The 12,305-nt window shown below is 40.0% G+C and overlaps 1 protein-coding gene across 1 annotated transcript in view; it reads right to left on the minus strand.

The window, feature by feature from the left end:
* The window catches only part of F5 (coagulation factor V), a 170,480-nt gene that overhangs the window by 136,812 nt on the left and 21,363 nt on the right, over nucleotides 1–12,305 (minus strand). Inside the window, exons 3-4 of the mRNA XM_089665178.1 lie at nucleotides 4,016–4,138; nucleotides 766–978 (exon numbers count right to left, since the gene is read on the minus strand). Coding sequence (XP_089521304.1) covers nucleotides 766–978; nucleotides 4,016–4,138 — 336 coding nt within the window. The remainder of the gene's footprint in view (nucleotides 1–765; nucleotides 979–4,015; nucleotides 4,139–12,305) is intronic.

Genomic DNA, 12,305 nt, shown 5'->3' on the forward strand with positions numbered 1-12,305 from the left:
AAACATGTGATAATCAAAATCAGCAGGGGATCAAATACTTATTTCCTTCACTGTATGCACATTTACACACCTATACATGGGTGTATGCGCAAGGTTTTTACGGAGCATTTTAGGTTCATTCAGGTTCATTCTGTCAACAAGGTCCAGAGTTTAAACAGCAGTAAATGAATACATCCGAGTGTAAGAGGCCTTGCAGTATACATTGCCTTTGACTGAACAAAACACTGGACCAAGGTATCTCAAAGAACTAGTAATGAGACATCCTTCAGTCCTTGGATAACTTTCACACTGTTGGGACCACTGTGATCTCCATAATGACTTAAAACTCATATTTAGTGTACATACACTAAAAGGGCTTCTATGTAAGAACAACACTCCCTACCCCAATGAGTTACTACTAAAATACAAACACAGTTTAAGTGGTCTTAGTATATGATTAGATTAAATACAGTGGACAGTTTTTAAAAGCTGTAGAAAAATCTGTTTTAGCTTTTTGTTATGTGTGCCGTCAGATTTCTTGTTTGAAACTATGTGTATTATTTTTCTTCCTCCAATTTTGTATAACAATTTTGCATGGGGTAACACCTTTATAAGATGCAAGGTAAGTAAAGAAGTTCTGATCTAATGAAAAGAAAATATATTTATGCGTTCCAACAATAAACATACTACTTTTCACATAAATGGCTTTTGATGAACTGTACCTAGCCTGTAGTACGTCAAAGTCTGCTACTGGAGCAACCTTAATCCCTTGGAACCTCAAATTACCTTCTTTACATATCAGCAATGAGCCAAGCAATCCCGAGTTCACATCTTGCACTGTGTTCTCTGCAGAATAGTAAATACTGGTAAGACAATCAGGGTCATCTTCTTTGGGTCCCATGTTTTCTGTGATGTCCCAACTATAGATATAGGTTTGGCCTGGTAATACTGAATCATCAAACTTTTCCAGCGAGGAGGTTCCATCAGCATATTTTGACCCTAAAAAGAAACAGTTTCAGGACTTTTTGTCTGTAAAATATGTGGCATTCCTAATTCTCCAACCACAACCTAACATTGTGATACTTGTGATTTCACAGGTACCATTTCCAAGGGATTCCTCTAGTTGCAATTTGATTTTGCTGTGCATATACTGCTCTGCAGTTGTATGTACTTACCATTTCTAATTCTATTTAAACATGAATTCCAGGTAAGGCAAGTTTTTGTCTTTTGATTGTTGTTCGATTATGGTATCAAACTCCACTGGTTGGTTTAAGCATCATATATTTCTGGTGTCAGTATCAGTTAGAGGTGGGCACTTGAAAATATTTGTTTATTCTTGTCCAATCAATTTATTGAGAAAATGCAAAGGATTCCCTGAATGGTGTCCATGTAGAGTGAATGACTTCACAATGCAGTAGGGACCCATAAACTAGTGAAGACCACTGTAGTAGCAGTGCCTATTACAGTGATTTCCAGCTTACATAGGCATCCTACAGATATGGCACATACATACTTACATTGGTCCAAGCTGGACCAATGTAGGAATGTAAAATCTGCCATACCTAGAATTCATCTTTAACATATTTGTATTATCTATGCTTACTGTACCTTCTGTTGCTTTTAGCAATTATTTTTATGGCAGAGTTGGCAGAGCTATGTATACCATCAATAATGCATAAAACATTATAGTGGAATGTTGCCATTTCAGCTACCAAATATGTACATTTTACATTATGCATGAATTATCTCTTCATCATTGACAGAAAAACTGACGAACTGTAAGGATTAGATAACACTGTATTTAGCCGAACTATTTTCTAGAGTGCAATGCTATTCCTAAAACACTAATCCTGCCAACAGGTCCAATTTAGAGCTTACAGATATTTTTTTTCATCTATGTGGCATTCCTAAAATATTGCCACTATGATACAATATAACATTGTAGAGCTGTGACGGAGCGTAGGCAGGACAGAACACACAGAGTACATGGCAAACGCACAAAGTTTTATTGAGGAAAACAGATGACAGTCACCGAATAGGGGCGTTCACAGGGAGGGTGAATACGCCAGCCCACGGCGACACGGAAGGACCAACACACTTAAAGTCCAACAATGAGAGCCAAGGGAGAGTCTCTGCAGCAAGTAATCCAACAGGGAGTTTGGTGTGAGTCTGGATCTCTGGAGTCTAGCAATCGGTTTTCCCCAGCTCTAGGAGAAGGGGGGTCCTAGGTAGACTTGGGTCTCTGCCTGGCCTGGCCACAAAGGTCCAGGCCGCAGCCCTCGGGCTCCTTCCATCAGCTACCCAGTGGTGAATACCTTGGGAGCTCTGCATCAGCTTCTTAAAACTGGTCGGACCTCCCTAGTCACCTAGGCAACCGGGGGGGGGAGTTAGCGTGGCTCAAGCTGGCCTTAGGAATGCCTTTCATCTTTGCAGGAGGGGGGAGTGGCATGGATGAGAGACTGCAGAGATAGAGCAGGGACAGCGCAAGGGCTGGGGGGGGGGCATCTGTGACAAGAGCTATGCCGCATTAGCAACTTTGTATATTTACATACAGTATCTCGCTACTTTTTTTTTGTAGCTGGCTATGGTGTGGACACAGAGGCTAACATGGAGGGGCATTAAAAGGCAGAAAAAAAAATGCCAGATGCCCCTAAAAGCAGCGGTGGGCTTCCTGATGGTGAAATCAGCAGGACACAGCTTCTAATGAGTATTGGTTACCATTTGTGGTCTCCACTGGTAGCAGATGTGAGAGGGTGACAACCCAGGTTAGCGACTGGGAGAAAAGGACTAAAATTCAAACCTACGTGTGTGAGCCCACCAGGAAGCCATAACCTGTATGAGCCAGTCATCTGCAGCCAGGGCCCATACAAGGGACAGCATTCTGGCAGACTCACACACATGGATTTGGATCCTAGTCCGAACATACCTGATCTGTGTTGTCAGTCACTAGTTGTCTTCCTATAAAATCCTGAATAAGCATGTTCATGGCAGGTTATTTTTTGACAGCTGCAGATTTAAGAATATTGAAAATGACTTTTGAAATGACATAACCATTAATGTATGAGACTAAAGGATCAACTTTGTACAGCAATACACTAATGGCCTGAAGCCTTGCAGTGGCAGTCTGTGTGTGCCATTGAAGATCTGATGTGGCCTGTCTATCAGAACAATATAGCGTATCTAAATCCAAAAGTAAACATTTTATTTATTGCAGCCTACCTATCCTTAAATGTGGTGGCTACATTAGTTATCTTGCTTTTTTCCTTTATTTTCATCTGTTGATCCAGCCAATAAGTATGTTATTTTTCAATTTTCTTTAACTACCAAGCTGTGCAGCAAAAGTGTCAGCTAGAGGGTTGATACAAACCATTTAATATTTTTAAGGGGGATTACAATGGTTAGCTTTTATTTATGTAAAACCTTTCTCCCAAAAGGAAAAAATTGTTGCTGTAACTGCTTAAAAAGTGTTAGCTGGAGTTCAACTTTAATTTGTTAGTCCAAATCTGCCAGTACATCTAACACTACCTTTGTCAGCGCTGCAGGACAGAGGTGGCTTTGTTGCTATTTCATAGAGTGGAGGACAGAATGTGTGTTACTAGCTGGATCACCAGTGCAAATAGAGGGTAAAAAACTAAAAAAAATAGTGCAGCCACTATATTTAAAGACTGGATAATCTACAATATATTATGTTTGTTTTGGGATTTTGCTGTACTCTTTTTAAAACTTAAAATCTTACATGGGAGGTTTGTGTTGCAGCACATAGAGTAGTGTCACTGAGACCCCGCCTGTGAGATTTGAGCCAGTTGGCAACCTACAACAGTTTTATTAAATAAATTGAAATAACTAGACAATGTAATCATCTACTATACAGTGGATGTTAAACAAATAATATAGAAATACAATATGACCCAAAACAAAACCTTGAATCAGAGGCAAACTATTACAAGAATATCAGTTCCACTACAACAATACATTTTTCGTACTGCAATATGAATTCCATTAGAATTACATACAACAGAAAAAAAGCAATGATTACCTTCAGAAAGTTTCCCGTATGAAATTCCTTGCGGGTGGATAGTAAGAGGTTTTGTAGCTGTATTCTTAAAGTGAACTTTTAAAGTATCCCCAACCTCAGCACGTAGAGTTGGTCCTAAGATACCTAAGGGGAAACACACAGAAAATAAATGTTTGCACTACTACATATTTTTGGATACTGAACTCCTACCTAGAATCTGCTGAACATCCCTAACAGCCAATTGTTGGAATACAGTACCCTTACAATCTTAGTTATGCCAGCTGTAAAGGCAAAGTCCAACCAAAGCTGATATTTCCACAATGAGGACAACTGGACCTTGAATATAATAATCTACAGAGGTTGTAATACTCATCCAGGAGTACAATGTTGGGATATGCTCTCCGATCAGTCTAATAGGATTATCCTTTATTAAACAAGTCACAGCCAAGACTTCTCACTTTTATGTTGGAAAATTTGGGACTGCGCAGCCTATATTAGATGTTTTTCTTCTTTTATTTTAATATACATTGCTTCCTTGATGGAGTAAAAGAAAATGGCTAACGTGTAATACTTGATGCATGATCAAATCACCTTATTTAGTTTAATATGTTTTTATTAACCAATGAACAGTATGTAGCATTCAACAATATACAATATATAGGTATATGAGGTTTGTATGAAATAAGGATAACATTTGGGAGTTCTTATTCCCAAAAGAGAAGAGCTAATGTTTGGGTTGAACTCTGTGCAGCCCAAGCACATGGAAAAAAGTCACATGATATCAGGCCACCAGCCCAATTGTGAAATTCCCTGCCCTGCAGCGCTCCGCATAACAAGGGCCTGGAAAGATGCTGACATCAAAGACCTAATATGGCCACATTTGGACAATGTCATTAACAAAATATGGCAATATGGCCATATTAGGTCAACAATATCACCAGCACCCCCACACCTTTATTACACTTGGCCACAGGATGGGGAATTCCATAGCTGCAGCTGATTGGGCCTGTGGCTTGCTATCATGTGACAGTTTCACACATGTTCAAAAGGAACCTTAAACTGGCCATACATGGATCAAAATTCAGTCATTTTGGCAGGGACTGGCCGAATTTCAATCTATGTATAGGCACCTTTGTTGCACACAAGTCAATCTACTGTGTACAACCAACCTGTTGGGTTTATCCTGAATGATTGTTTTTAAAGATGTTTATTCAACTTTTTAAAGTAAAGCTTACAAAACAGTTGCCATCTACCAACAACTGATGGCACTAATGTCGGCTGGGCAGAGCCGTAAGACAGTAGCCAACGAAGGCAGACAAAAAACAAACATACAAACAACACACACACCCATACACACATACACCATTCTCTCTTCAGACCAAGGTAAGTAAAAAATACTCAGTCTAATTTTAAAGGGAAGATTGTGAAGAGGCCAAATCTACCATTTGGGAAGCCAGTATATCAAGCCAGGGCTGCCATATTTTTGTAAATTTCTTAGGACAGGCATGACCATTATAAATGAGTTTGTAAAGGTGTAGCGCTTGCTTGATCAAACAAGCATAGTTTAAGGTGGGCGGAACTGGGTTCTTCCAATGCAAACAGAAGTGCCTTTTTGCATGAAAAAAAATCAAATGAAAGACGATACGATTGCAGGTAAGTTGAAAATTTTTTTCAAGTACTCCAAGTAAGCAAACCTCTGAGGTCCTCAGAGTTTTCAAACATAAATGAGTTGCAAACATAATTAATAATTCAGCCCAGAAGAATGCTATTTCTGGGCAAGACCAAAACACATGTAAGACATTGACAGACAGTGCCCTGCAACTAGGATAACTAGCTGGAATTACCAGCCCCGTGTGATTCAACTTAGCAGGAGTGTAATGCAGCTGGTAAATACATTTGAAATGAATAAGCTTATCAGCAGTATTAATAACATCTTGTAGAAAGGTTTTGGTCACTTCCCCCCAGTCCTTGTCAATGAGATCAATGAGGTAGGTGTGCCATTTCCTGTATGAGGAAGCAAAGGGATGTGGACCAGCAGACTGCAACATATCATAAAAGGTGGTCACCAGTTTTGTAATTGTCGGGGTCGGCCATAAGATGTTCTAGGAGAGGAAGCTAGGTCTACCTCTGTTAACCCAAATTGGGCTTGCACAGCATGGCGCAAGAAAAGATATTTAAAGTAACATTTTTTTGGTAACGCCAGTCCTTGCTTTAAGAACATCAAATTGAATAGAAAATCTGTTGAAATACACATGACAAACATAGAGAATCCCACTGGCAATCCACCGAGAGGCATCTGGGTGGTTAGAGAGCTCCTTGAGCCTAGGATTATGCCACAAGCAGGGGTGGACTGACCATTTGGAAACTCGGGCACTGCCCAAGGGCCCGGAGTCAGTAGGGGGCCCCATGAGATGCCCCTGGTACCTTTTTCATAGGCTTTTTTGAGTTTGGGCAAGGACACAGGGACCCCATGATCCCCTATTGACCGGGGGCCCCATGAGTTGTCAGTCCGCCCCTGGCCACAAGGGTGCATTCAGGCTAACAGGGATCTTTCCCCCAGACATGAATCCATCTGCTGCTGACCAGGCTAGAAAAGAAACTTCTTTGGGAGAGAGTTTTTGATATTGCGCGGGTACTTGACAGTGAACCTCATCTGGCAGCCCAGTAAGGTGGTGGAAGGGTTTGGATCCTCATTGTGAAACCAGTCATATATATGGCTCAACTGAACAGCCAAAAAGTAATGATAAAAATTGGGGCTAGCCAGTCCCCCCAGGGAAGGAACAGAGTCAATATCTTGGAACATTTTATTTTTAAGGAAAACTGTCCCAGAGAACATAGAGGAGTTTGGAGAGGAAACTTAGGTGGTAAGGATGACCAAGGATGACCAAGTTTTAGGCTGCACCTCCATGTTGGTTGTTATAGGTGAGATGTTAAGGGATTCAAACATGATGAAGTGAGCAGCAATATTGATGCTAAGATATTTGAATGTAAGGGATAGTTGTAATTGAGAAGAAGTCAAGTACTCATAGATGAGGGGGGCCTGCTGAAAATACCACCAACTTATCTCAACCAATTCTAAGACCAGGGACTACTACAAAATTCTTCACCACCCATTTAAGTAAACCAAGGCATCATCCGCGTAAAGCAAACTTTTCTCCTCCAGCGGGCCCCAGCAGATGCCACCCACCTCAGGAGATTGCCAGATAGGAATAGAAAGCATTTCAATTTCCAATGCAAATAAAAGAGGTGAGAGGGGGCAGCTCTGCTGAGTAACACGCTGGAGAGAGAATACGGGAGACACATATCGATTAGTGCAGACCCTAGCACAAGAATGAGTATAGAGAAGTTGAACCAACTTGATAAACTGGGAGCCGAAATCAAATCAAGACAAAGATTCCCATAAAGAGGACCATTTAACAATATCAAATGCCTTTTTAATATCCAAGGCCAACACTAGGCCGCTCTTGTTCTGATGTATGGCCTCATAAATATGGAGAAAAAGGCATCATATGTTATCAAAGGTACTCTTACTGGGCATAAAGCCAGATTGGTCAGGGTGCACAATTGAAAGAATGACTTTTGTTCTGTATTCATATCATTGTGTTGAGTAGGGAGTCATCTATTGGGCATTCACCGCAGTTGCACCCTTATCAATAAAGAACATGAAATGTCTCTGTTAAAATAAAGATTTCCCATCCACCATTGCAGTTCCATTTAGCTTCCAGAATAACACCAGTGAAGGCTTCCCTCCTCCCTTTGAGACACATATACCTTTTTACAGAACTATTCACAGAAGTAAATTGTAACTGTTAGTAGGGCAGCATAAGTTTTCTAAAATGGAGAGAAAGTAGTTTGGCTAGAATTTTAACGTCAAAAGTCAGTAAAGATATTGGGTGATAAGAACTACAAAGTAGTTTGCCTTTACCGGGTTTTTGCAATACTAAAATGAGCGTCTCCTTCATAGATGATGGGAAAGTACCCGCAACGAACACACTCGTATAGAGCTTGGGGGCCAAAAGATCTGTATGTGCCTAATGCCACTCAATGGGAAGACCATCAAGTCCTTGTAGGGTGGGAGAGAGTGGATTGCAGTAGTGATTTTGTGTACCATCAGAGGTCTGTCCAAGAGCTGACATTAGGGCATGGATAACCGTGGTATGTTTAACAGAGTAAAAAAAAATACAACAGCTCTGGGGGTAGCGTAAATGAGTCAGTGTACAGGGTTTGGTAGTAGGAAATAAACGCTTCATTAATGTCAAGCGGGTGAACTGAGATGGTGTCATTCGATAGGGTAATACCTGAAATAGTAGTGCCAGGAGAGTCCAGTCAAGACAGATAGGCCAACATTTTTTCATTCTTTCTACTGTGCTCTCGAAGGCAGGTAGATAGATATAACTTTTGCTTACAAGTAATTTCAACTCCATGCAGCTGAAGAGCACTATGTGCCATGACAAGGGCACAGTGAGAAGTTGGGGAAGGTAGAGAAGTATAGTCAGAGCACACAGTATCCAATTTACCATCCAACAAGTGCAAACAAGCCTGAGCAGAGGCACAATATGCGTATATATGAGCCATGAGTAACCGCCTTTACTTCCAGTCTGGGCCATTTCTGGCACTTTTTCTTCACATATAACAATCATTTTTTTTGCTAGAAAATTAGTTAGAAACCCCAAATATTATATATTTTTTAAAGCGGAGGTCCTAGAGAATAAATTGGTGGGTTTTGAAATTTTTTATGTCATACGGTATTTGTGCACTGGTTTTTCAAACGCAAAGGATGATGAAAAGATGATGTTACACTGAGTAAATAGATACCAAACATGTCATGCTTTAAAATTGAACATGCCTGTGCAATGGCAATTAGAGATGAGCGAATTGAACTTGGCGAAGTGGAATTCGTTTCGAATATTAGGAAAAATTCGATTCGCACCGAATCCGAAAATTAGCAAACTTCGGATGCACGAATCAAATTTTTCCCGATCGGCCAATTTTCATCCCTTCTACAGCCGGCAAAAAGTGTCCCTGCAGAGAGCTCCGCTATTTCTGACAGTTCTCTGACAGTTCCTTCACATTTACAGCGGTTGAAACATTGTATCTATTTGTTTCCATTTAGGATACAGATGTTTTTATTCGGAAACAAATAGATACAATGTTTCAACCGCTGTAAATGTGAAGGAACTGTCAGAGAACTGTCAGAAATAGCGGAGCTCTCTGCAGATACACTTTTTGCTGTACTGGAATTCTTCTTATTTTCATTCTTCTTCTTCTTTTTCTTATTATTTTCATTCTTCTTCTTCTTCTTATTTTCATTCTTCTTCTCCTTCTTCTTCTCCTTCTTCTTTTCATTCTTCTTCTCCTTCTTCTTCTCCTTCTTCTTTTCATTCTTCTTCTCCTTCTTCTTTTCATTCTTCTTCTTCTTTTCATTCTTCTTCTTATTTTCCTTCTTCTTCTCCTTCTTCTTCTTCTTCTTATTTTCCTTCTTCTTCTTCTTCTTCTTCTTCTTCTTATTTTCCTTCTGCTTCTTCTTCTTCTTCTTCTTATTTTCCTTCTTCTTCTTCTTCTTCTTCTTATTTTCCTTCTTCTTCTTCTTATTTTCCTTCTTCTTCTTCTTCTTCTTATTTTCCTTCTTCTTCTTCTTCTTCTTCTTCTTATTTTCCTTCTTCTTCTTATTTTCCTTCTTCTTCTTTTTATTTTCCTTCTTCTTCTTATTATTATTATTATTATTATTTTCCTTCTTCTTCTTCTTCTTCTTCTTCTTCTTCTTCTTCTTCCTCATCTTCTTCTTCTTCTTCATCCTCATCTTCTTCTTCTTCTTCTTCATCCTCATCCTCTTCTTCTTCTTCCTCATCCTCTTCTTCTTCTTCTTCATCTTCTTCTTCTCCTTCATCTTCTTCTTCTTTTCATTCTTCTTCTTCTTCTTATTTTCCTTCTTCTTCTTCTTCTTCTTCTTCTTCTTCTTCTTCATCATCTTCTTCTTCATCATCTTCTTCATCATCATCTTCTTCATCATCTTCTTCTTCATCTTCTTCTTCTTCTTCATCCTCATCTTCTTCTTCCTCTTCTTCTTCTTCTTCTTCTTCATCCTCATCTTCTTCTTCCTCTTCTTCTTCTTCATCTTCTTCTTCTTCTTCTTCATCTTCTTCTTCTTCATCATCTTCTTCTTCATCATCTTCTTCATCATCATCTTCTTCATCATCATCTTCTTCATCATCTTCTTCTTCATCATCTTCTTCATCATCATCTTCTTCAACATCTTCTTCTTCTTCTTCTTCTTCATCTTCTTCATCTTCTTCTTCTTCTTCATCTTCTTCTTCTTCTTCATCTTCATCTTCTTCTTCTTCATCATCTTCTTCTTCATCTTCTTCATCTTCATCTTCTTCATCTTCTTCTTCTTCATCTTCTTCTGCTTCTTCATCTTCTTCTTCATCTTCTTCGTCGTGCCCCGTGACTGCCCAAATGAGTGAAGTGTGCGGTGATTCTAAGATCGACGGCACTCATCTGCATGTCATACTGACTGACAGTATTATTTCTCTTCCCCAGCAGACTCCAAGGGCATTTAAATTAAAGGTACAGTGTTCTGCATTAATATAAAGGCTCTCTGAAGCCTAGAAACCCTTTTAATAAGTTAAATTTGCAGCGAATAAATTCGCATCGAATCAAATTTATTCCGCAAATTCGGCGAATCAACCGAATCGAATTTTTGAATAATTCGCTCATCTCTAATGGCAATAAACTACGTAAATTTTACTATCTATAGGTGAAGCTTTAAAAGCAGGTTACCACTTTAGATCTTCACAGGAGGTCTGGGGCTAGGATTACTGCCCATGATCTGACATTCGCAGCGATTTCTCACGTGTGGGTCAATCTCTGTTTGCATGCGTGCGGGACCGATGTGCGCATTTGCCTTTGAGTGCAAGCACGGGCGCTTTAAATTTTTTTTTTAATTAGCAATGTATCATTATATTTCTTTTTACACAGCTTTGTTAATTATTTTTTTTTGTATCACTGTTGTTACTGTCACAAGGAATGTAAACATCCTTGTGACAGCAATAGGCACGTGACAGGTACTCTATAAGACCCCAAATCCCTCCTCTGTACCTAAAAGCATTCAAAAACACCAAAGCTGGTGTTTCTGAATGCTTTTATTTTTTTAAAATGGCACCGTTTACTTCTGACTAAACCAGAAGTGATGTCAGGTCATCACTTTAGGTTTACTGTAACCGAGAGCCAATCAAAGCCAATCCTGGCTTTGTTCGCATGTTTGGCCAGCCAGTGGATGTGCCAGCTAGTCTCTTGGGTCTCCTGGTGGGATGGGAGAGCCTGAGAGAGAGAGGCAGATGGGTAGAAAACCTCTTGGATTGCTATTACAAGAGAGTCGACCGCCAGCTCTAAAAAATGGTACAGGGTGATGCCTGAAGTGGCAGGCATCACTCTGGTATAACCACCGAAAGTCCAGCAACCGGTACATCACTGGATGTAGCGTTTACCAGGGCCATGTCTGTATTTTGAGTCTAGTAATCAAGCGGATCATGCTTTAACGCTCTGCAACCTCTACTGGGGAAATCCATAAAGGACTTAACCGCCAAACCATGAAGGTCGGTCTATGTCGTAACACTAGGTGCAGTTTTAGGGGAGAGTGGTCCGAAAGAGTTCGAGATAGATATAAGACATGTCTTACCAAAGGAAGTACATCTAAATAGGCCAGAGAAAACTCAAGCCTGGACAGGGCTCTATACTTCTTGGATTGGCATGAATATTTTTGAGCACTGTGGACTTTCCAGCGCCAGATATCAACACAATTATAGGCCATACACCAATTAGCCAGCAGTTTACTATCCGTAGATGAGGGTTTTATACTGTCTAGCAAGGGATCCATTACTGCACTAAAGTCACTCAGCTTAAGTGTTGGACAATCTGGGAAGTCAATTAAGCGTGCAGCATTCTCATTAAGGACCATGGCCACCACTGTAAGAGGAGCATAGATTAAACCCAAGATAAATGGAGTGGCGTGTATAGTAGCGTGAAGAATCACATATCTGCCTTGTGGGTTGGTAAACATGAGGAGTCAAGCAAAGCCCTTACGAATCAGCACTGATACTCCCTGGGCAAAGTTAGAGTAGGTGGAGTGCACTGACTATGCCATCCAATATTGTTTCAAGGCTAAAACCCTAGAACCCATCAAATGTGCCTCCTGCTGACATAAAACTTGGGGTTTATTGGCTTTAAGTTAGTAAAAAATTCTAACCCTTTTAAAACTTTGAATTAAGACCCTGCAAGTTCCAAGAGAGAAACGATACATTAGCCATAGTAA

The sequence above is a fragment of the Staurois parvus genome, unplaced genomic scaffold (assembly GCF_062004578.1).
Source record: "Staurois parvus isolate SC_StPar_1 unplaced genomic scaffold, SC_StPar_1.0 ptg002140l, whole genome shotgun sequence".
In the NCBI taxonomy this organism is placed as follows: domain Eukaryota; kingdom Metazoa; phylum Chordata; class Amphibia; order Anura; family Ranidae; genus Staurois; species Staurois parvus.